We start from the raw sequence: 25,671 nt of genomic DNA, 5'->3' as shown, positions 1-25,671 counted from the left end.
TGACCTAGCATTGTCTACATGGGGACTTAGGTCGGCTTAACTATGTCACTCAGGGTGTGGATTTTTCACGCCCTTGAGCGACATAGCCAGGTCAAGCTAGTGTAGACCAGCCCTAGAGCTAACTTAGTCCACAAACTCTTGCTGGAACTAGGGGCAGAATGTTTTGAAAGGAGGTTTTCAGATAAGCATCCAGAAGTTCATGTGTTTCTCCAAAGCTCTGCAGTCTAGAAGGAGAGATAGAAATCTTAGGACAGACAGGGCCAGATAAAGGTAACCTGGGTCCCTCCTGACACCACAACACAGGACTCCCTAAGGTTCTGTCCCAGAGAGGCAGTGCCATGGGACCCTCTTTTCTCCCCCAAGGACTAGCAACTGGGGCATCCCAGTTTCCCTTGCAGTTTCCCTTGCTAGTTTCCCTTGCAGCTGGAGTAAATCTGCTTGGCTAGGAGGGATGGCCTTGAAGGACTTTTGGTCCCCTGTCACACACAGAGTTCTTTGTTAGGGTCATGTTGGCAGGGCCTCTCAGAGTAGTGAGCAGTTCACACCTCACAGTGCTGTTGTGTCAGGCTGCCTGCAGACTCAGGCAGACATCATTGCATCAGATACACTCAGGTTACATTTTCAAGCTTTTATTCACAACAAGGAGGGCTAGAAATGTACTGTTTTAAGTGGAGCTAAAATTCTGATGTAATTCTGTGACTCCAGAAGCTGGGGCCTTAGACACAGGGCTAGACACAGGGCTATAAATGTTATGCCTTAATTCAGCCCTGAGAACAGACTAATGTCCATCCGAGATGGGTACCACTGCAGACAGGGAGTATTTCTGATCATGGTTCAAAGCAGTAATTGCAGAGCTGTGTTGCAAAGAAAATAAGTTAACCATGCTTTGAACTTCTGAAAGAATTTGGGCTGGTTCTGAACATGAGGTGAATGCTTGGATTGGCTCCCACTTTACCCAGCGTCATACTCTAGCTAAAGCACTTATGTTTTCCATAGTGCGGGTGTAAAAGTGCACAATCGCTTTTCCATACAGGCCACACCCCAACCTGCACACGCTACTCAGACAATGCTCGGGCACCAATCGAGTGGGCACAAAGTGCGTGGATGCTTTGGCATGAACACTTATGCAGCAAGTCCTCGCTGGAGTGCACCGGCTGGGATGCAGGCTGGGGGGTTGTGCTGCAAGCACATGCCGCAGCAGACAAGCATCCTGTCCAGTGCATTCAGCTCCCCAGCCTCCCTCCTCCCACGTACAGATCACCCTCCCAACTCTGACCTACCTGCCTAGTGTCGGCAGACAGCCACTTTCATCCTTCTTCCCCAGTGCAGACATTCCCTGCTCGTTTGTGTGTATGTGAGGGGTGTTGTCTCTGGGGGGACCTGACTTCATGCTATGCAGAAACTAAGCAGATGGGCTGCCTGGTATGGAAAACTGCCTGCCTAGTATTTCCCATGATGTGGGGAGGAAAGAAGCATTTAGAAGTGGGTCTTGCCTTTGAGGAGCTGTAGCTCCTAGCAGACGGTGCTGGGGAAAGCAAAGAGGAGGATTATCAGAGAAAAGGTCAATATCATTTATAAAGGTATCAGGAGCAGGTGTAATGAGGGTGCTGGAGCAAAACTGCATGTCCTCGATAATAAGCATTATACGTATTAAAATAGCAGGGACAAAGGCTGAGGAAGGAAATTGAAATTGATCCATGTTAAGGCTAAATGTGGCAAAGGGCAGCTGTGCAGAAAAGTGCAGGCATGGAGAGAGATTCCAGAGCCACCGGGAGCAGCTTGGGAGAGGGTCCATAATCTCTTAGGCGGAAGAGCAGGGAGGTCTGCACAGAGCAGCGAACGCAAAGGGAGAGAATAAACACAAAGCCAGTGGAAAACTGGCTTGAACTCCCAAGAGGGGGTTACTCAGAGCCAGCCCTAGAAGGATGGGGCTGTGCAGGAGGAGGCTGTTGCACCAGCTGGGGAGAACCTGAGATGAGAAAGAGAGGCTAGATAAGCAGATGGCGCAACCTACATGTTTCTTTCCCAGACCAGGCTGTGCTGACCCAGATCCTTCTGAGCTGGAAGAAGTCAGCCCACCAGCGAATGCTGGACCTGATTCAGAGCTCACTTGCACCAATTTTACACTGGGGTAACTCCAATGACTTTAATAGCGTCACCTCTGACTTACCCATGTAAGTGAGGGCAGAATCAGTCCCTCAGAGCTCATACGCAGAGAGATTGAAAAGACTGGGATTGTTTACCTGACAGGAGATGACTCAGAGGCATCATGATAGAAGTATGTAGAATAATGAAGAGGACAGAGCAGGCAGATTGGGAACTTCTGCTCTCCCTGTCTCACAGGAACAACAGGACCTTCAGTGAAACTGAAAAGTGGCATATTTGAAACCGATGAAAGGAAATTCTTTTCCATGCAATGCATAATTAGCCTGTGAAACTCACTGCCACATGATGATGCTGAGGCAAATAACTCAATGAGATGGGTATTTGGTTAGCATGAACACCCAGTTACAACAGTGAATGCCGACAAACAGTTCTGGAAGAGATAAAAACATCACATTTCAGGATTTAACCCAGTGTAACTGGTAGGGATTAGGAGGTGACCTTCATGGGGGTAGATTATCCCACAACTGCCTGCCTATTATGGGGTTCTAAAGCCTTCATATGAAGCAACTGGTGCTGGTCACTGTCAGAGCCAAGATACTGGGCTTTATGGAGCCCAGGGGTGACCCAATCTGGCAGGTCCTGTGTTCCTATGCTCCAGAACTGGCCCACTGTGGAAGATGATGTGAGATCCGAGTTACCCAGGAGTATCTGGCTGATGAATCTTGCCCATATGCTCAGGGTTTAGCTGATCGCCATATTTGGAGTCGGGAAGGAATTTTCCTCCAGGGCAGATTGGAAGAGGCCCTGGAGGATTTTCGCCTTCCTCTGTAGCATGGGGCACGGGTCACTTGCTGGAGGATTCTCTGCTCCTTGAAGTCTTTAAACTATGATTTGAGGACTTCAATAGCACAGATATAGGTGTGAGGGTTTTTTTGTAGGAGTGGTGGGTGAAATTCTGTGGCCTGCGTTGTGCAGGAGGTCAGACTAGATGATCATAATGGTCCCTTCTAACCTAAATGTCTATGAATCTATGAATCTATGATTGGTTACATTCACACTTGTAAAACATGGCTCTAGAAAACGATGAAGCTAAAGGACTGGGATTTTTAACAACATAAAATGTTTCAATTGCAGCAGGAATAGATTAATTACAATAGTGCTAGTAACAATGCTAATTAATCAGAGCTTTCCATCTTCTTGTCTCTACAGTGGATATGACTTTGACTATGACTACTACAGAGATGACTTCTACGACAGGTGAGCGGAGGAGCGATCGCCAGCAGTGCTGTATTCTGTGTATGCTTCTCCATGAGCCACAGCCCAAAACACTGGGCAGAGTAGAATAAAGAACAGCAGAGCTGGGGGAGAGAGACTTTGCAAAGGCGAGGCAGTGGCAGAAAAGAGGAGTTTTCAGATGAGGTCTGAAACCAGCTGGGGAGGTACGGAGACAGGAGCGGCACTAAGTGGGGTGAGATTGAGAGGTGGCCATGCTAGATAAGCAGAAGGAGCAGGTAAGAGGTGAGAGGAGGAGCTCCCTCCATGTTTCCTTCCCAGACCAGGCTGAGCTAGATGGTTCTGAGCTGGGTCAAGTCAACCCACCCCGGGAATGGTGGGGGATGTTATGTGGATGAATACCACACAAGAGGGGCGTTGGCTGGGAAGGTGGGAAGGGGGTGAATATCACACTCCACTCTGGAAATCAGTGAGGGAGGGACAAACAGACCAAATTATTTCCCTGTCTCAGATCTGTAGCTTTTAATGTGCTGCTGTCTTCAGGCAGGGACTGCTGCGCGGCCATGAGTGCCCCCGCAACTTCCACTGACTTTATTCATGCCCCCAGTTCCTCACAGGATCAGTCCCTCTCTGTCCTGAGCGCAAAGCTGCTCAGTGGACAGGTGTGAGGGTGTGTTTTTCTAAATGGCACCCCTGGGGTGACGTTCCCCCCTGTGCAGAGACAGCACAAGGCCTAGGAACCACTTAGGAGCCCTTCAGCAGCAGTGTAAAAGAAGCCGAGCTGAGACTGGACCTTTGGGTTTTTTGGGTCCATCTGTTACTCTTTGTGATTTCCAGGAAGGTGTGTAACATTCACCGTCAGTGGCGCCCAGGCCTTGTGCTGGCTGTCTGCATGGGCAGGGGCCGGAGTTTCACCCTCAGCCATGGAGCTGAACCCCCTCTTGGGAATAAATATTCTGGGATCAGAAATTAACGAACACTTTTGCCCAACACCACACAGAGCAGGGCAGACTCCAGCTTGCCCTGCTGGAGCTGCAGGGAGACCAAGGAGCAAACACCTGTTTGTGTCAGTAAAGGAAGCAGCTAGGACTCCTACACAGATCTGCTGAGTAAGGAGGTAGCGTTTCTACATAGTGGGTTCTGTGGCTATGCCTATGCTGCAGTCCAGCCTTCCTCTCCTTCCTCTGCTGCCTGTCTTCCCCTTCCCCCTCGCAGCTTGCCATCCCCCAACCAGGCCTTGGGGATTCCTGTTATCCTTGGCTTGCTCAGCACTGCTGAAGCTAGTGGCTACTCATGTTGAAAAGATGCCATTTGGCTGGAGGGGAATGGTTTGGTGGCAGAGAGGAGGGAAGAGGGCATCCACCTGTCTGGATGTAGCCTTGATAAATGTAAAAGCATCTCCTCTGCTCATGTCAAATCTCACAATAGTAGAAGCCATGGACAATCTCAAAGGTCACTTGCCCCCTCCGTCCTGCCAGCTCCTTGTGACACAGGGTATAAACAGGGATGGCTGGGAGGTTGGGAGGTGGGGAGAGGAAATGCAAAGGAAGGAGAAGGGGAAGAATGGAAGGGGGGAGAGGAACCAAAGTTCCTTCCCCTGTAAATGCACCCCAGCCCTTACAGGGTCTTGATCCCGTCAATTATTTCTGAGAACAAAAGCCTTCAGGGGCAGGTTAACAAAACACATTACATAACAGACCACTGCATTTAGTGACAGTGATCTCAGCATGCAGAGAAATTGCCAGCATAAGGGCTGGAACGTGTACCGTCAAACTGTATGCCAGAGTCCTGGTTCCTTTCTGTCACTAGTCAGGGTGTTTGCAGTGGTGTTGTAGCCGTGTTCGTCCCAGGGTACTAGAGAGACAAGGTGGGCGAGGTAATACCTTCTATTGGACCAGCTTCTGTGGGTGAGAGAGACAAGAAGAGCTCTGTGTAAGCTTGAAAGCTTGTCTCTCTCTCTCACCAACACAAGTCTGTCCAATAAAAGATATCACCTCCCCCACCTTGTCTCACTCTTCATGGTGTCATGTAGCAGCAGCTCGTTTGTGTGTAGCGGCAGCAACCTCTAGTGGCATGATTATGCACCGTTCCCCTTTGTGACTATTACTGGCCTATCTCCCAAGTCCCGTTTCATGCTGAAAGTGCGGCTCTCACTCCACTGTTTGCAGACTGTAACCTGTTTTCACACACACAGGCTTTTCGAGTATCGAGGCCGGGTCTCTCCGGTCCCCAGGGTGGTTCCTGTGAAGCGTCCCCGGGTGACCATCCCCTTAGTCCGACGTGTAAAAGCAACGCTCCCCGTCAAACTTTTCGCCAGATCGGCCGCCATTGCAAACAGCTCTGCCAAATTAAAATGTGAGTACCTATGTACGCAGGTAGATCAAACACAAGGGACAAGGTGCCAACATCCCATCAGATCACCTGTATGATAGATTATAAAACACTGGCCAACTGAGAAACTCCAAGTGTTTCCCAAGCTCTGATCAATTAAGCCTCACAGCCCCCTTGTGAATGTTGTTATCCCCATGTTACAGATGGGGAAACTCTCTAATATGGAGATGGAAAGTGACTTGCCCTAAATCAGTGGACAAGTCATTGATAGAGCTGGGAATAGAACCCAGGTGTCCTACCGCTCAGTCCCATGCTCTAACCATTAGATTATGCTTCCTCCTTAATTACACTAATTAAATACACCTGGAGCTGACCCATAATTCAGAGCAGGGTGCTCATTCTTTGGAAGAGGAAGGGCCATATTGGTAATTTGTCAGGAGCCCAGGGACCATAGATAAAAATAAAATATAAAAATACAAAAACCTAATATTTGCTTCTACTTGTACCTGCTCGATAGAGTAACTGAGTGGGTCTTTGGTTTGGTTCACCAGTAAGAAGGAGTTCTAGCTGCTCACATATAACAGCAGCTGCAATAATAGGGAGCGGGTGGCTGGGAACGATAAGGCGGCAGCATGGTTTATTGCTGAGATCAAGGTAGCAGAACTCAGAAGAACTGGGTTCTGTTCTTAATTCTACCACTGGCCTACTGCGTGGTAAGTCAGTTTCCCTTTCCTGTACCTCGGTTCCCCCATCCGTAATATGGGGATAATGACACCAACCTACTTTGTAAGGATCTGCAAGATCTCTGGAGGAAATGCAGTGTGTATACAGGCAAGCCCTTCTAATTCACACTTGGCTACTTTGCACACCCCATCATTCACAGTCATAAAGTCAGTCTCACCCCACCTCTCAACCCGGACTCATTGGCACAGATCTATAATGAGGCCTCATATTTCTAAGACCTTTACACAATATACCGTGCTACGTGTACTGTGAAGTCTTCTAAATAATTAACATTCAGCTGCTTTTCCAAACAAACCAAGGGCGAATATCCAGGGATGCACTGACCTTCCTTTCTTTTAAATCCTGTTCTTTCACTTTCACTCACCGATATACAACAGTCAGTAGCTGACAAGCGGCGAATTAAGAGAAGCTAGCAAGGTTCTGTGTTGTACAAAGGGTGAAATCCTGGGAGTCAGTGGTTCAGTGGGGCCAGGATTTCACCCAAAGGATTGATTTGATATTATTATTTGTTGGTTACACTTTCTCCTAAGGCTGCACGTGGTTCCCTATTTTACAATCCTCCATCTGAGCATACTCAGTCCTTCCGAAGAACTCAGCCAAAGGCTGTTCCTTGCTCGCCATTTCCACGTTCGTACTGCTCACCAGTGAAGATGGGCAGTATTGGCACATTGTGCACTGAAATGTCCCAGATTACCAAGACCTGAGACTCCTGCACGAGGGGCCAAGAGAGCTGACTTAACTCCCAAAGTCCTGTTCCAGCAGCACTGGGCTCAGCGTAAAACTAGCGCTTTACAGGCAGTCTCCTCTTTGGTCCTTGTGAAGTGCCGGCCTGGAATTTGAAGCGGGTGTTCCCGAGATATACTCTGTCCTGCATGTCAATGGCTACATGTAAATCAGGAGCACTGACTTCACTAAACCATCAGCATGCAGGATTTCACAGGCTCTGATTGCATGGACAATGTTCATAGGCGGCGTCTTTCTTAGTTGCCTGGGGGTGCTTGAACCCCCACTCCACCCCTGGCCCTGCCCCCACTCCACCCCTTCTCCCAAGCCCTACCCCACTTCTTCCCACCCCCGCTCTGCCCTCGCTCCACCCCACCTCACCTCTTCCTGCCCCCGCTCCGCCCCGCCCTGTTCCACCCCTCACTTGAGCATGCCCTGCCCTCACTCTGCCCCTCCCCACACACACCCCCTGCATGCCGCGGAACAGCTGATCACGGTGGGTGGGAGGAGCTGGGGGGAACAGGAGACGCTGAGAGGAGGGGGAGGCACTAACTGGGGGGGCTGCCGGTGGGTGCTAAGCACCCCCTATTTTTCCCTGGTTTCTCCAACTCTGGAGCACCCACAGAGTCGGCACCTATGGCAATGTCATTCCTTGCCACTCAGGGCCGGATTAAGACCTTTAGAGGCCCTAAGCACTGAAAAGATTATGGTAATTCAAAATAAAAACAATACTATACTGTAAAATAAAATTTTATTTTTTGAAATGACTCAAAACTTACATGTATGCGGAAATTAAAATAGCTTCTTTCTAGATTTTCTGATTGCAAAATTCTGGATAAGTTCATCGAAGCTGACTTGACGAAGCATGTCCGCTTCCATGCACAATAGGGAAAGTGAATCAAGTCTGTCCTGATACATTGTTGTTCTCTGAGGGTTTTTTATTCTTTTCAGCTGAGAAAAAGAGCGTTCTGCGGAGCAATTAGTAATCATCAATGTTAGAAGAATACGTCGTGTGATCTCTACATTTGGAAATACACATTGTATTCCCTCTTTCAATATTGTGTCATGAAGATCAATGTGACTGAATTCCATTTTTCCTGTTTCATTAAACTTTGCGCGCATATAACAGTGGAACTGCCGTACTTCTCCACAGAAACTCATGTTCAAGTCAACAGGATATGAGTCAGCTAGCTTTTGGGAACCTTGTGAATATTGTTCATCAAATAAGTCCATATTGTTTAGAAAAGAAAATCTACATGATATTTCTTTGTACACTTCACCTCTCCTCTTCATATGAGTTTCAAGTGTATCAATTATAGCGTAGTAAGTAGATACGCGAAATTTGTCTCTAGGATTCAGTGCTGTTTCTGCTGCACTGCTATCATTTGCTTGTTTTTTCCAGATTCGCTTGCAGGACTGGGCTTCTTTGTAGTTAGTATCAGGCAAGATATCTTTTGATATGTCTTCAAATCTTTCGAAATCATTCCTCAAAGTGTGTAAGTGGTCTGCTAATGATTGACAGATATCTGCACATGTTTTCAAATCCAATTCAAATCCAATTCTTTTTCTTGGAGAGCTTGACTTGTGTGGTAAAAGTGTTGTAAAATTTCATTCCACATGGTCAACATGAATACAAACTCTAGTTCAGTGTGGCTTTTCAAATTGAGGAATGTTATAAATCATTCAACTGGTTTTCCATCTGTGGGAGACACATATCTTAGTACAATACTCAATGTTCAATATGTGAAAGATCAGGTGTAGAGTCAACAGATAAACTGGAGTACCCAGCAGTACTTATTTCATCCACAATAGCTGAACGAACTTTGTCACTCATTAGACCAATGAGTTCATCATATATTGTCTTGGATAAGTATGATGGGTTACCTTTGCCAGCATTCCCATATTTTGAGATATGGCCTGCTAAAAATGGGTCAAACTGACCCACAATCCCAAGAAATTTCCATTATGCAATGTTCCAGATGTGTCATTTGATCCCCGGAAAGGCAGACCACATTCAGCTAATGTTTGAATAAAGGCTATAACACGCTGCAAGACATGTTGCCGGTATTCACGCTCCCCTTTAATTTGTTCTTCCAATTTTTGTGTCAATCCAAAGCACTGTCTTTGATTTAAATATGTCAACATTGAATCTCTGTGAGTAGTGCTATTTTCATGTTGTTCAATTAAAACAATGTTCCGCCAGTCACTAAATCCATCTGCAGCAAACCAGGATGTTGAAGGTTTATATGCAAACAGTTTGCAAAGAAAACAGTACACAGACCCTGTTGATGGTGAATACAGTAGCCATTCTTGAGTGTATTTCTCACCATTCACTTTCATGCCAAAAAGTATTTTTTGTGGACAATATCTTGTTTGTTTGCCATTGGTAAAAGTCCGACGTGATTTCTCAAATGGCCCGGTGTGGTGTCGACAGTCATTTGGTCCACGATCTATCCAGTAAGCTACATCATCGGTACTAAAATCAACCCACATACCAGGATCTTCTCTCCTATTATTTACAGCATGAGCAAGTTCAGTCTCTGACACAGCCACACCTTCTAGAACAACGTCTGTTTTACCACCAGGAGTAGGATGATCAGTTACAGTCTCTGACACATCCACATGTTCTGGAATGGTGTTTGTTTCACCAATAGAAGAAGGGTCAGTCTCTGAAACACCTACAGGTTTTGGAACAATGTCTGTGCCACTGAGAGAAGATGTTACTTCTGTTGGATTCGCTTTGAAAAATGATGTCAGCTTTGGAAGATTTTGGAAAATTTCACTAGTTTTTTGTTTCTTTTCTTCCACCAGTTTATGTTTCTGTGCTCCACTCAGTTGGTTACGTTTCATCCTGCCCCTTATCTCAGTTATCTGAACTTAAAAAAAAAAACAAATTACACAACGTACACTATTTTTATGTATATATATAATATATATATAAGAAAGAAAAAAATGAATCAAGTACATATAACTCAGAAGACTATAACAATAATAACACATAAATTTATTGCAATGCATGACAGGATCTGATTTCCTCGCATTATTTCAATCTACGTTAGTAGGATGCCCCCCTGGTTTAGGTGGGGATAAGTAACAAAAAGAGAACAGAAAAATGGGGGAAGAGTGTGTAGCGGAGTGTAAGGAAGTCTAACAAAGTTCTGGTTTTTCCCATGATGACTACTTCGATGCTTTTTTTGAAATATTACATTTTTTCCAAAAGAAATCTCTTTTTTTTTGGTGCCCCCTGCTTTGCTGGTGCCCTAAGCACGTGCTTAGTCTGCCTATTGGGTAATCCAGCCCTGCTGCTACTCTAAAGTTTGGGCCTGAGGGTGAAGTATGGAGCTTTCCTCTTGAGGAAATGATTACAAGGTAAATGAAATGACCATGCACCTGAGGTCTGTGGGTAAGGCCAAGATACCGTGATCACCCGTCCCGGTTGGAACTAGCACAGCCACCTGCTGACAGGTGTGGGTGAAATAAACCAAAATCAGGGGGGCAGACATTGCTGCAAGTTGAGTAAGGTACAAAATGTGACCCTCCAGATACCTGTTCCAGGGGCACCAGCATGTGGGTTCTGGGCCTCTCCCTGCCCTAAGGGGACTGGCAGCAAGTGGGTCCTGACATAATCAGCCCAAGCCTTCTCAGTGATTTCCAAAGTCAAGGGGTGAAGATGCAGGCTGGATTTTCAAAGGCTCTGTCTAAAATACACCTACTAAATGTGCAACTGTATCTGTTACACCCTCCAGATTTGCTGGCCGTACATTCGTGCATGCCATTTCGGTAGACGTGCACCTCTCCCGTTGGTGCTCAAAGCTGCCCAAGTGCTCACACATATGCCCATTGGCACATGCCAACACAGGGTCCGCATATACAGATCCAACATCCAAAGTCAGTTTGGGACTTTGTAATTGTCCTGGAATGTGGACTTGCAGGCCTGCGCTGGGAACATCAGCAGGCTCCTGTGAGTTCTGGTATGGGCAGCAGCAGCCCTGCTTCCAGACTCTGCTGGCCCAAGCAATCAAAGCTCTGTGTGCAGGAATGGGACACAGTAATTTGTTCCGAGAAAGGAAAATTACAGTGCTGCTGGCTAGTGGCTGGGAATGGGAAGTGTAACATGGAGACTGAGGGGAGCTCTGCTAGCCAGGAACTGTTTGAGCCTTACAACAGTGGTTCCCAGCTCATGCTGGCTTCATACCAGTTCCACCCAGGCCACAGCCTAACCTCCTGTCTCCCCCTTATTGTTGGTACCACCTCGCCCAATGGCATGATCAGTAACTTGCAGCAGGCAGTGAATCACGTCAGAAAGGTAGGCCAGAGAAGGAGGGAGCAGGTTACTGCTGGGACAGCAAAGAGGCAATGGGCTTTTCCCAAAAGTCTCAACCTGTCCCACTTGCCAGTAGTCCGTGTTTCTTGGAAAGGCCCCTGGTGTTCCACCTGGCCCCCAGTGAATGGAGCAGGCTGGTGGGCAGCCCCAGGATTTCCATGCAGTGGGTTTACATGTGTGCATAATATTTATATACAGTTACAACAGCCTCCAGCTCTAACTCCTGTTGGGAGTGCACTGCTAGCTGCCCCGGTTATATCCCATCTCATTTCCTAGGATGTCCCATTCAAGCAGTCCCCACCCCATCTCTTCAGTGGCTCCGAACAGTTTCCGTGTTGACACCCCAGATTATCCCTGATTGCATCCCCTCCGTCCCAGTCACTGGGAGATTTCCACAGTGTTGCTGTGGCTGCCAAGCTCTGTTAGGGCTGAAGGTTTTGTGACTAATCCTAAAGCTTTTTTAAAAACCAATCAAACGCTAATATGTAAAATAACAACATGGAATAAAGCCTGTCCTTCTCCCTCTCTTCTTTGAAGTGAAATGCAATGAGCTGCAGACAATCAAAACCGAGCTGACACAGATCAAATCCAACATTGATGCTCTTCTGGGCAGATTGGAGCAGATTGCTGAAGAACAGAAATCATGCACAGGTCAGTTAGCTGCACATAATGGCACTGAGAGAGGGCAAGGAGCTCAAATGCAGAGCAGCCCATTTCAAAACCAGTTATTTCGACTTTGCAGGCCATTCTTTGGGCACTTGAGGCCTGTATTCTTGTATTGGCTGTTACTTTAAGTTATTACCCCATTGGATCACCACTTTCTAAGATGCTGTTATTTTGTGTTCATATAGCACCTAGAGCATGCTGGGTACACTGCAGACCAAAATGGATATGAGGTGCCTGCCCTGAGGAGTTTGAAATCCATATTTCTGCTAACTGGTGAAATTGTCGCACACAATGGTCTTTGCGTGTTTCTGGTGTAAATTCAGTTTTGCCTGAAATTGAAATCCACAACTTTGTGGGCTTTATGCTTCAGACTTGAACCATGTTTGAGTGAAGACTCAATCCATGCTCACTCAAAAATTGTCCTATTTCAAGCAAAAAAGAAAGGAAAAAAAGAAATGGTATGCTTCCCCTTCCTCCCCCCCCCCCCCCCGCCCCACCATCCACAAATCTGGACCCCCCTTAAAAATCACAACAAAACGTGGTAAATCTTGATTCTGAAATCCAGCACTGCCAACCCCACGAGTTTCAGAAAGCATGTCAGGTCCCCAGAAATCATGAGCTTCACTTTTAAATCAGGAAAATTTCAAAAATAATGAATTGGGGGGCAGGGGTTCCTAGCTTTCTGGTTTCTGAGCCCTGGGGATACACTAGGGTCAAGTTTTCAAGCTTTTCTATGTAGCCAAGATGGCTAGAAACAAACTTGCCATTTTAAAAGAAAGCTGAGATACTCACCAAATATTTAAAGACATTTAGGTGCCTAAAGATACAGAGAGGTGCCTAAATGCCTTTTATGTGCATGGGCACTTTTGAAAATCCTGCTAGGCACCATTGCATTGTTAGGTGTCTAAATACCTTTGACAATCTAGCTCATCGTCACATGATTCCAGGAGCTGGGGCTTCAAGTATCATGAGACTTGTGATAAAATTGTGAGAATTGGCAATGCTGAGTCATCCTTCCAAACTTCATTGCTAAATGTTCCTGTGCCTCCAGTCCCTGCTAACACTCCTGCCTGAGTTGGCATTCAGGGTTGCCAATTTCGGCTGTAAGTATTACGGGAGGTTTCATCACATGACATAATCTTTAATTTAAAATTAATCTTTAATTCCTGGAAACTCCAGGACAATCCTGGAGGGTTTGCAACCCTAGTTGGCAAAGATTTGGGTGTGCATGCCCTGATAACCCTGACCTGGCTCTCAGGAGTGGCCTGAGCTATGTTGCTGGCCAGGTTGGAAAAAGTTTTCAGAGCCACCCCCCACAGTGGCCAAGCAGAAAACAAAAACAAAACAAAACAACCCAACAAACCCCACAGCTGGCCAATCAGCCGAGAAAAATAACAATGAAAAAGGCTGGCCAATCAGAGCAGAGCAAGAAAAAAAAGGCACCGCGCAACAGTGCCCCCTGGATGTTGGTGCCCAGTGCAACAGCCCTGCTCGCCCTTAGAGCTGGCTCTGTTGAGTTGGTTTAGCTTGAGGCAGAGCCAATGTGCATCCAAGCACTCAGTGATCTCGCTTGCTTTTACTTTTAACAATTCAGGCCCCAGTCCTGCAAAGACTTAAACAGGGGGGTTAGCCCTACACACTGCAAATAGCCCCATTGACTTTAAAGGGACGAGTCAAGTCAGGCATATGAGTCTTTGCATGGTCAGGGCCCCAGTCTAGGGGAAGCATGCTCCCAGCCATAGGCACTAATCGATTTCTCCTTCAGAGTTAGCAGCAGAGACAGCCAACTTCTTTGCCAAAGGGGTAAGATTCCAAATTCTTAAACAGACACTACAACCCAGTTGGTAAATGCCCTGACTGTCAGGGAGCGGTATAAGTGCCCAGGCTACAGCGCCTTAGTCAATTTGTGTTCCTCCGAGGATAGGACATGGTGATTCCAGCTACAGCGGGTAGAGTTGTTTTACTCGACTGGTTTGCTGTATTATGTTTTTCACTAAGGCACGGAATTCTCCCCTATGCAGAGGTCAAGCACATGGGCTAGTCACCGCTTCTTAAACCCTATGTGAGGACTTGGGTGGTGCAGAGGGTGAATTTAAGTGTACAAACTTCAGGAGAATGTTGATGGTGTTGGAAAATAGGCCCTTTGTAGCTCAGCCTGAGCTACTGGAATGGAGAAGACTCCTGCTCTTATTCCCATGCAAACGGACATTGGATCATGGAAAAGGGGGGAGAATGCTTAAAATACCCACAGCTGCGGAGCTGGGTGATTCACAGAGTAGCTATCAGGACATGGATCCTGCTATCCCCCGATTTTGCTGGTTCAAATCCAGCCCAGGTTGGTAGTGTAATGACTGAGCGTTGTGAGGAGCTATAGGGCGGGTCTCAGTGCGGATCCTAGTGGACAGGCATCTACCCCACAAAATCACCACTGAAAATTGGATGGCAGTCCCATCCTCATTTGTGGAAGTGGTTCCTGAAGGTCAGAGTTGAGTCACTGGATCCAGTTCTCCCCACACACACACACCGGCGTGGGTTAGCTCCACCCGAGTAAGTGGAGTTATCCCAGTGTGGGAAGAGACGCGTGCCGATTATTTATAAACTTGCTCCTCATGGGCTCTGAATATCTGACCCCCATTGGACTATTTGAGTGTAACTCCAAACTGTTCCTTCGCCTCCATTTCCTTTGCATCCTCCTGACCTTGCTGCCCCGGCTCTTGTCTCTCAGAGGTACGAAAGAAGGCAGATGGGAACAAAAGTGAGATCTCCCAGGACGACACAGCATCAGAGGCAGAAATCAACACGGAGGAGCCACTGAACGGGGAGGAGGGAGAAGAGGAGGGACTCACGCGAGATGACTGTGAAGACGAACTGGTAAGCAACAATGGGAGAGGAACCCCCACCCTGCTAAGGGAATTAATCAACCAGCTCTAATTTTACTGGTGCTTATTAAAACCACTGGAAAAATTCATTTTTCCTTCTTAAAAATAAATCACTATCTTTAATGCTGTGATTGTTTGCAGCTGTATTCCCCTACCCCAGCCCTTTCTCCATGATGGAAAAGCATTACATTAATTGCAGTATGCAGAGATGCTGTAGAAAAATCACAGAATCATAGAATCATAGAATATCAGGGTTGGAAGGGACCTCAGGACGTCATCTAGTCCAACCCCCTGCTCAAAGCAGGACCAATCCCCAATTAAATCATCCCAGCCAGGGCTTTGTCATGGCTAGCTTTGCATATTCAGGCCATGTTTATTTGTGCTTTTGTAACAATTAATCCCTGGTTTGTACAAATTGCTTTGCTCCGTAATAAATGATTCTGAGATGTGCTGGAGCATGTAGCACAGATATGTTATTACAGCACCACATTCATAATGATTTGCATTTGCAGAGTGTCTTTCATCCAGACAGAGCCCAAACTCCCACAGCAGGTTGCAAAATCTGTAGAAGCAGAGCCTTCACCCACCCCTGAAATGTGCCCACCTCTGGGGAATTATGGCAGCTGTTTCTCAGCACAGGTCCTGGGCTTCAACCCAGCAAAACATTGACACGTGCTTAAGTTTAAGCATGTGGGCTCTGATTCAGGAAAGCACTGAAGCATGCACTTATTCCCATCCCAACTAAAGGCAGCACTTAAGCATGTGCTTAACTTTATACATGTGCTTAAGTTCCATTCACTTCAGTGGGATTGAAACATGTGCTTAATATGAAGTACATGTTTAACGGTGTGCTGTATGGATCTGGGGTTGTGACTACTCCCATTGAAGCCAACTGGGCTATTCGCATGCTTAAAGTTAAGCATCTGCTTAAGTGCTTTGCAAGATCAGGACCCTGCTTAGATACTACCGTGATAGGAGCCTTTGCTATGCGTATTATAATTAGAGAAAGCTCAGTTGTTTCCCCAAATTAAGGATAAAGCAAGACTCTGATAATGAACACACACAGTCGTCTAACTTAGTGAAAAAGTTCTCAAAGGCCCTGCCATTTGTCAGGCTGCATCTTACCACCAGATGGCATTTTCTCACAAACTTTAAGGCAAATCACAGATGCCATTTTCAAGATATTTTAATCCCAAAATTGCAATGTTTAAACATTTCTGCAATAACTTCCAATGGGTTTTTTGGCTCCTTCCATTCCATGTATCCCTTGACTTACAAACATCAGAACTAGAGCCAGGTGAAATTTTTCATCTGAAACTTTTTTTGCTGAACATGCAGATTCATGTCAACTGAAATATTTCATGAATTCATGTTGATTTTGCCAAACTGTTTTGGTTGAAAAGAAGCCTAAAAAAATTCTGAAAAAAATCAAAATGTTTCAATTTTTCAGTGCAAAATGACTTTTTGTTCAGAAATGGACTTCTTTTTAAAAAAATGTATAGTTTAAAAAAGCTGGAAAATGAAACAAAGCATTCTGTTTCATGTTGAATATAACATTGCCTTCGACCTGCAACAAATGTTTTTTCTTTTTGGTTTTCCAAAATTTTCAAAAAACAATTGTTTCGAGTCAGCCCAAAACATACAATTTTTTTTTTTAAACAGCCAGTGAACCAAAAAAAAACAGATATTCACACCACTTTAACCAGAACAGCCCCCATCTGTTGGTATTCCCGAAGATTGGGGCCTTTTATTACTTTTTCTCAGAAGTCTCTCATACCTAAAAAAGTTATTCACCCCTGCTCTGATTTATAGGTTTACCACCTTTCTAATTTCTGGTAACCAGACCCCTAAGGCCCTGCCCTTGCTCTGCCTCTTCCCTTGAGCCCCCACTCCCCCTCCCCCTCCCCCCCCCCGCCCTCTTTGCCACCTCTTCCCCCCAGATGCTTCACCTCTTTCCCCAAGGCCTGGCCCCCATCGCTCGCTCCTCTCCCCCATCCCCCCATCGCTTGCTGCATTGTCTCAAGGAGCCTTCCTGCAGGTAGGAAGCGGCCCTGGCTGAGCAGGGTCTGGCATGGGTTAATGACCTGGTGCCTCCCCTGCCCCTGCGATAACCAGACTTTTGGTTTGGGTGCCCTTTAGGGTTGCCAGGTCCCCAAAAACCAGGCATCAGGCAACCCTAGATGGCACCCAGACACAGAAACCAAAACCTGGATTGTCTGGGTGAAAGCCAGATGGATGCAACCCCAGTTCAGATAGGCCACATATCTTAAACTGTTAGCTCGTGAGGTGCAGGGACTGAATCTTCCTGTGCGTGTACAGCACCTTGCACAATGAAGCCTTGATCCTGACTGGAGCCTCTGTTCTCTACCGCAATAAGCATCTTCTTTGTTTGACACATAGCTTTACGTGTAGCTTCTTTTGCATATGTCATTTACATAGAGAATGTGGGGTGAAGTCCTATGACCGTTGTTATACAAGGAGTCAGAGTATGATCATCATGATCTGCTATGGTCTTAAAATCTGAGTCTATGAGCCAGTCAGTTTATGCCTCAGCAGATACAAATAAGCTTTAGCCGAATGAGTTGCCCTTCTGCACACCTTTTGAGAAGCATCTTCCAAGGGTCTCACCCAAAGCCCATGGAAACGGATGGGATCCCTTCCATTGCCTTTAATGGGCTTTGGGTCAGGCCTGTATTACACAGCTTAGAAGGTGTGTAGGAGGGGAGCTCCATTGCTGCAGACTTCCCAAGATGCTCAATACAGGAGTTGCCCCTGCATATCTCCTAAGGTGAGGGCGCATCTCTTGTGACCATCCGTCTCCTCAGGCGAGGAGTTCATTGAGCAAAAGCTCCTGCATCTAAATTTGATGCATAAAACGGACGACACTAGCCACATAAGTAACGTATAGGCGAAGAAGTAGAATATTTAGCTCTTATAGAGCACTTTTCCTCAGTAGATTGCAAACATGCTTTACAAAGGAGGTTGATAGCATTAGCCCCATTGTACAGATGGGGAAACTGAGGCAAGATATGTAAATTGATTTGTCCAAGATCACCCAGGAGGCCAGTGTCAGAGTTGGGAATAGAACCCATTGGAACAATTTACCAAGGATTGTGGTGGACCCCCTATCACTGGCTATTTTTAAATCAAGATTGGATGTTTTTCTAAATGATCTGCTCTAGGAATTATGTTGGGACAGTTCTCTGGCCTATGTTATATGGGAGGTCAGACTAGATGATCATAATGGTCCCTTTGGGTCTTGGACTCTACGAATAAATGAACTCAGATCTCCTGAATCTCAGTTCAGTACACACTATCTGCTAGGCCACACTGCCAAAAAGCGTATGGAAATATTTAACAATGGTATTAGCTAAGGCTGTAACATTTAAATGAGCCTAGGGGAGTTAGACACCAAACACCCATTGAAAGTCAATAGAAGTAGGGCACCTACCTCCTTTGTCCCTGTGGCAATCCCACAATAGAAGTTTAGTAACTACACAAATGCCATATTCTGCCCCTGGTGTTTGTGCCAGTTTCCCCTGGACCCCGGCGGGATTGGGGTGATCGAGCCCTAAATTTAATACCCCAGTCCACAGACCTCAATTAGAAATGGAACTGGGCCCTCTTACGGAATGGGTCAGATGCCCTGGCCTTAGGGAGGCAGCTCCAGCCCTGTAGAGTTCAGAAGGTGAGCAGGACGGGTGCTTGCAGCAGGTCTGCATGGCCAAGCCGCCAGCGTGGCTTGGTTGGGGTGCCAGAGAAGCAACAAGCATGGCAATGCAGGGAGAGGCAGTCTGCGTGTTTCGGACCAAATTCCCTGCAGATGTAAATGGCTGCAGCTCCACAGACTTTGATGGAATTTGGCTTATTTACTTGAACAGCGAATTTGGGCCCTCGAGGCTAGATCCACAAAGGGGACTTAGGCTTACCTTAGCAATGGCTAACTTTACGTCCCCTGCTGCCCAGCAGACCTCAGGTCTCCCACCTCCCATGAGTGCCCTAGCCTTGTTCCACTTTGTCTAAAATACTTAAATGTTCATTGGAGCAGGGATTTGAATGTGACTCACATCCCAGGTGAGTGCCCAAACCACTGAGCTATAGAGTTATTCTCTCAGGACTTGTCTACACTTACCGGAGGATCGATGCTGCAGCGATCGACACATCGGCGGTCGATTTAGCGTGAAGACCCACTAAATTGACCGCCGATCGCTCTCCCGTTGACTCCTGTACTCCACCAGATCAAGAAGAGTAGGGGGAGTCGACGGGAGAGTCGACGTCACATAGTGTGAATCCTGCGGTAAGTAGATCTAAGCTACATCAACTTGAGTTATGCTGTTCACGTAACTCAAATTGCATAGCTTATATCGTCTTTTCCCTTTAGTGTAGACAAGGCCTCACTCTCTCCAGCTTGTGCCTACTTTGATGAGGTCTGGTGCCTTTGCTATGCATGATAAAGAGATCCCGTGGCACCATTTCTTGCTTTCACATATTCATCACAAGAATGATCTTTCATTTGATGCAAGAGGGCTGGAACAATTTTTATAGTGGGGGTGCTGCTGATGGAAACCATGGAAACCATGGATTTGGTGTTTGTTTTTCCTACTTCGGGGGGGGGGGGCAGAACCCCCAACACTCCTAGTTCCAGCACCACTGATTTGATGTGTATTCACTTGCATACCTTTCTGCATTCACTACCAGCCACATTAGGCTTTGCAATGGGCACTTATTCTAGCCAGAATGCACTTATGCATTGCTGTTTTGACTCTAGTTACTGTCAAGGTGGCCTCTTCATTCTCAGCCTCTGATTTCAGTGGCTTATAATTTCCTGAAATAACTCCCTTTGGGGTCAAAAAGAGACCATGTTTGTTCTCAACCCAGAAGGTGAACGTGTTTGGAGAAGACCTCAGCAGCTGCTCTGGCAAACTGCGGACCCAATTCTCCTTTCACTTACAGAGCTTTTACAAGGCTGGCTCTCTACTGAGTTCAGCGGAGTTACTCTGATTGACACCCAGAGTGACTGAGATCAGAATTGGACCCTAGATATTTGCCAAGGCAATTTTTGGTCAAATAGAAAAATGCATTTTCCCTATTTATTATCAGAATTATTTTTTGAAAAACTAAACAAGGACTGTTAAAACAAACTAACCCTGGCCCATATTTGTGAGGTGCATTTCCCACTGCAAGCAATGGGAGCTGTGAGGAAGCAGTCTTTCTTGGGGATTGGCTCTCTGCTAATGCAGTGTTGAGGTTGCCATTTTAATTGCACAAATGTCTGGGAATTCAGAACTACATTTTCCACATGAAATTTTCACTCATCCCCCCAGCACGTAATCATTACCATCGGGGTCATTGTTACCTGATTTCAGAATAGAGGGTTAAATCCTGCAGACTCAATTAATCCAAAACTCCCATTGCATTGACTGGGGGTTTTACCAGAGTAAAGATTAGGTAAAGACAGCAGCATTAGCCCCCACTGTATGTGCAAGAATATAAATCACTACAGATGAGCATTTACATTTTAGAAAGAGTTGCCAGTTAAATATACTGTAAAATAGTGACTTGGGGGGAAACTTACAAAAATACATACCCCCTTATTTACAAAAACTATGATATTATACAGTAATTGCCCCCAAAATGGCAGTCACATTAATGTAACCCATATTGTTTTGAATATTACTTTTGAATACTATAGTGTTATTGGTTTTGATGGCTGAGTAAAGGCAGAAAACAGGCTCCTGGAGGAGAGAGTTGCAGCATGAAAAGATGGGTTAAAAAACTGCAGCTCTTACAAGAACCATAAACTGGAAAACATCTGGTCCGGCCATGCACTTTGCAGAAGGCAACAAGCGGTAAAAAGACCATTATAGAGTGAAGGCAAATCTAGAACAGGTCCAACAAAAACAAGAGAAAGTCAAAGCCCATCCCTGCAGCAGGATGGAGGAGAGAAAAAGCAAGGGACATACAGGCCAGCGGGAAGACAGAATATAGCAACCACTGAACAGACTGGAGGCGAAAGGCTGCCACTCTGCTGACTAAATCAATGAGCCCCTGGCCCCCTGCATCTAATGGCAGGAACAACAAAGCAGGGTGCAGCCAGTGGTAACTATTCAAACAAATATGCCTCAGAATCTGATCCAAAAGGCCGGGGGGGGACACTAGCCCAGGCCACCTGTGGCCACAAGACTGTTGGGAATCAAAACCCATCCCTGAAAAGAGAGTCCAGGAAGGAGCCATTTCAGATCTGAAAAAGACCCCCAACCCATTAAACCCAGAGGTACCCCATTGCAACTGTTGGGTCAACCAAGGGGGACCACAACACTGGCAAGAGCCCAGTAAGATTGAATGGCTCTTAGCGCACTTCCCATCTAGCTGACTGGCTGGGACATCAGGAATCAGTGAGGACTCAGAGAGATCTTTGTCCTCTTCATCTCCCTCATGCTCCATCAGCTCAGAAGAACATTGAGCCGCCACTCTAATATTCTCATCATTCACAAAGGAGGGAGATTCAGTGGGAGCAGCTGGCACACCAATTGTCCAAGAGTGGCAGGCAGTGCAGTCGCAGGCTGGGACCCAGCATCATCAGTGCAGCATGCAGGATTGGGGGCTTGAGGACTCACCATGCCAGGGAAAGACAGCACCCCACTGGGAGTTCCAGGGATGGAGCTACCATCCAGTGCAATGCTATCCTCCTTCTCGGGGTACACAGCTCCATCCTCAGCCACTGCCAGCAGGTCAAGGGCCGTCAGAGTCTTAGCCCATTTAGAAACAGCCCTGCAAAAGTCCATCTCGTCAATCCGTTCTTCACCCCCATCTCTAGAACCTATTTCTGCTTCCTCCAAGGGAGGTGCTCCTCAATCTCCTGGACTCGCATCAGTCCAGCTGCAATTGACAGGGTCACAATAGAGGGTTCCTCTCTGGGGGCTGCTCCCTGGACAACGGCAGGCCACATAGGCTGAGTGAGGGGATAGAATCTGGCAATACAGATGCAGGTTAATTGATGTCCCAGCACCCTCCACACTATCCTGGGGTCCCATATTCTAATCAGGAACCCCCGAGCCAGTCATGCATGGACAGGAACCCCTCAAGTGACCAGCAGCACCTCACAGGAAACACCATCTATACGGTGCTTTAAAACCAGGTTCAAGGCTGTTTAGAACCACCTAAACCTAGTGGCAGAATGACATAACATATTTCACATCTGCATACTAACAGGAGAAACTCCCATCCCATAATGGAAGAGATCAGACACTAGCGTCTCACTCTGAAGGAAGTGGGGACATTACAGGAGTAAACAAGGGAAAAACTTGAACAAAAGATTCCTTGATCCGGAGTCCTTCCAGTACCAAATTATTCACAAACTGCTCCTCGGCCAGTAAAATCACTATAGATTTGTTCATTCAAGAGGCATTTTTTATATTAGCATGGCCAATAACCTCACCTACACTCAGCAACACACTTCCCAGTGCAGGACATAGCAGGCACACACCAAACCCAGTGCTTGCGGGTCAAACCACTAAACCCATCTGAAATCGATCCCATGAACCCGATCTGAACCCCCCACGATGCCCAAGGAGAAGGCCAGGGACCCAACAACACCCCTAAAACAATGAAACAGCAAGTAACAAAACAGAAACAAACGCAGACTAACAGAAGCCCAGTTAGTGTGCACAGCATGTAACAAACATAGCATCGCCCTCAGAAGCTCCCACCGTCCCGAGAGAGCTAGATCTGTGGTTAGAGCACTCCCTGGGGTGGTAGGAGCCCCAGGATCCAGTCCCCCTGCTCCAACGACTCTAATTTACCCAGAATGCAACAGCTTCAACAGGAGAGACTGAGAGGGCATAAACAACAAGCAACCACCTGTAGGATCTGGCCGTTTGCTATGTTCCCTGCATGCTTTCAGTGCTGTGTGTGAATATCCATGCTAGGGACCCCAACTGTTGCTGCTTCCCAGTGACATTATATATTCCGTCCATGTTCCTGGATGATTTGACACCTTCCCCACGCTCCATCTCTTCCACCATGGTCTGAGCTAATCATTGAACTCCCCGTGCTGGAACTGCCCAAGAGGAGGGGCTAATGTTGATTTCCTGTTTCTGTTTCTCTTTGCCTTCTCCCTCCCACCAGGAGAACAGCCATTACACAGTTATGGAGGACGCCAGCCTACAGTAAGCAGGTACAGCTAGCGTAGCTCTCAAGTCTCCAAGGGTTGCATGCTGGATTCGGGGGAAACGTTTCCCCCTTATGTATCTTAGCTTCTTTGGAAGATGCGTTGCCCAACAAACCCTGTGCATTTTCCCAGCACCAAGCCTGGCTGCTCAGCTGGGCTCTGGATTGAGCCCTAAGTTCATCTCCTAAATCACACAGAGAGTGACGCTCCTGTTTTTCTCCCTCCTCTTTCCTAGTAGCACATTCAGAGCAGCGATGAACACCAGTGTGAGGAGAGCACGAGGTTATACCCTGGACTGGCATGCTGAGCCGGACAAGCATAAAATGCAGGGCTGCTGTCATCTCCGCCTGGCATTCCAAAGGAGAAACATGGACCGACATCTTCAACCCATCTGTAAAGCAAAAACAAAGAAAACCAGTCATCCAAGTGGATCCCTGCTCCTCAGAGCCCTGCTGCCGGCCTAGGCAGTGGACAAACACACGCTCCATGACCGTCACTGACCACTCTCTGGGATGGAGGTTGTATTGTAAAATGAATCGGGGACGTTGCAGAGCTGTCCTTAGAGGCGGGAAGACATAGCTAGTCGTAATCCAATAAAGAATTTAGTTCCTGAGGTAGAAGGGGCCGGCGTGTTTGTTAATTGGGGAAATGAGTATGTTGGTCTGGACAATTTGTAGTTTCACACATATGATCATGTTCATGAATGGGGCAGAGGGGCACCTTTCCTCCCCAGACCGATCACCTCGTTCCGAGTCCTTTTCATCCCATGAGCCACCTTGGATGCACGGTCACCTCCAAGTGTAAGGGAATCGGTAGCATGCCCCTTGTTCCGCACTGGGCTCCTTGGACCACCATGTCAGCACAAAGAGAGAGAAGGAAGCCATCGACAGGAGAATAGGTGAGCCAGAGCAGCAGAAACAGAGCACCTTTAGTCTTCAGAGGTCTGGTTTCTTAGCCATCCAACTGACAATGTGTAACTAAAGGGTAAGCAGGCAAACAGTCACTGTGGAATAAGGGGGTGTGGGTGAAACTGGACCCAGGTGGCTAGTGTGACACCCTTTTATTGGACAATCAAACAGTTCAGGCTGAGGGGTGCGATGCCACCTCTTCCCCTCTGGCCCAATCCCCTATGGCAGCATGGTCACACACAATCCCTCGCTCCAGCCTCCCTCTGGAGCCTTCAAGGTCTGGCTGGGAGGCGGTGCGGGAGGGATGAGCTGGTCCCTGCACCCGACCCTGCAGGCTCCACTCTGCATCGCTGTGTATTGCAATGGGGCTGGGGGGGTGTAGTAACTCACCTGAGCGTAAAAGACTTGTGAGGGTTAGTGTCCGGCATGCTGGGCCTGAGGGAATTAGAGCATCCGCTTCCCTCCCCACTCCTGAATTCACACTGCCCTTAGCCCGCTCACAGCCCAGAAGACAAAGGTCAGCAGACATGGGTGGTTTCTTCAAATGAAACAGTCTGTAAAAGGACCCCCACTTCCCCATCTGTTGCACGGTCACAGATTCCCTCTTTATTGGGCTTATTCCTAGTCTCTGGCTTCAGAGGTTGATGGGGCTGAGACTCAGTCCACACTGCCATGCCAACCGGAGCCCCCCCCGCACCCTCCCGAGTGCTGCCCATGTCTTCTCCTTGACCAACTCCAAGAAACTGGATGAAACAAAGCAGAACCACAGAGAGCCGCTTGAACAGTTTCCCAGCGGCCTCCTGGTTTCTGCTCCAGCACTCAAACCCAGGCCTCTCACAGAGTCTTTAGGAGGGAGACAGAGTGGAAAGCAAGCCATGGGGCCATGCTTCCCTCCCCGAAAGAGCCTGGCCTGCTTGTAAGCATGGCTTTTGAAGCACAACGTTTTACTTGCATTTCGTCGTTGGAAATAATCATGAGGGCTAAAAGGGACGACCATTCTTTTCTTTTCCTTCTCCTCTTCCTTCCATGTTTCAGTTCTGATACTATTTGTTTGTCCATTGTGCTGTGCCGAGCCATTGTAGCATTGTTGTCTAGGCTTTGAGAGATGAGCTGCAATTTTTTGCTATGAACTGACCATGATGCTAATATGTGGGAAGAAGGTGGCCTTGTATATAAAATCCTGTATAATAAAAAAAGGGAAATTACTCCACCTCTACTGTCTTCTCTCTCACCTTTTCAGGATCTCTGGGACCCATCTGGTGTTTCTGGATTCACTCTTTCCTGTTTCATCTCTGCCAGTGGGTTTGCTTTGCCTGGGATGAGGCATAGTCTGTTGGGTTGAACAAAGCTCTTCTGGATTTGAGGATGTTTTGTCTGTAAGACCCTGATTCTGTTCCACATGGAGATCCACTCAGTGCAGGACAGCAGGGAGGAGCCATCCAGGAGCCAGTTACAGCTCCCTGAATCTCATGGCACATTTGCACTGGCTCCAAACCCCAACAGCTTAGGACAGGCTAGGTGCTGCTCTAATTTATGCCAACCTGCAATGGTTACAAATGGTCTCTAAGCAAGTGTTGCTAATTCATG

General features: G+C 47.0%; 1 protein-coding gene across 5 annotated transcripts in view; it reads left to right on the top strand.

The window, feature by feature from the left end:
* Positions 1–23,856, top strand: part of RALY (RALY heterogeneous nuclear ribonucleoprotein) — a 270,120-nt gene extending 246,264 nt beyond the window's left edge. For 2 of the 5 annotated variants that reach the window (XM_074970295.1, XM_074970296.1), the window contains 5 exons: positions 3,316–3,363; positions 5,534–5,694; positions 11,999–12,112; positions 14,853–14,998; positions 23,415–23,856. In XM_074970295.1, coding sequence (XP_074826396.1) covers positions 3,316–3,363; positions 5,534–5,694; positions 11,999–12,112; positions 14,853–14,998; positions 23,415–23,483 — 538 coding nt within the window. In that variant the 3' untranslated portion in view covers positions 23,484–23,856. Of the gene's footprint in view, positions 1–3,315; positions 3,364–5,533; positions 5,695–11,998; positions 12,113–14,852; positions 14,999–23,133; positions 23,183–23,411 lie in introns of all 5 variants that reach the window. The other 3 variants (XM_074970298.1, XM_074970297.1, XM_074970299.1) reach the window with 3 other exon arrangements.
* The last annotated feature ends 1,815 nt before the right edge of the window (positions 23,857–25,671 follow it).

The sequence above is a fragment of the Natator depressus genome, chromosome 13 (genome assembly GCF_965152275.1).
Source record: "Natator depressus isolate rNatDep1 chromosome 13, rNatDep2.hap1, whole genome shotgun sequence".
Taxonomy (NCBI): domain Eukaryota; kingdom Metazoa; phylum Chordata; order Testudines; family Cheloniidae; genus Natator; species Natator depressus.
This window is presented reverse-complemented; position numbering and strand designations above follow the sequence as displayed.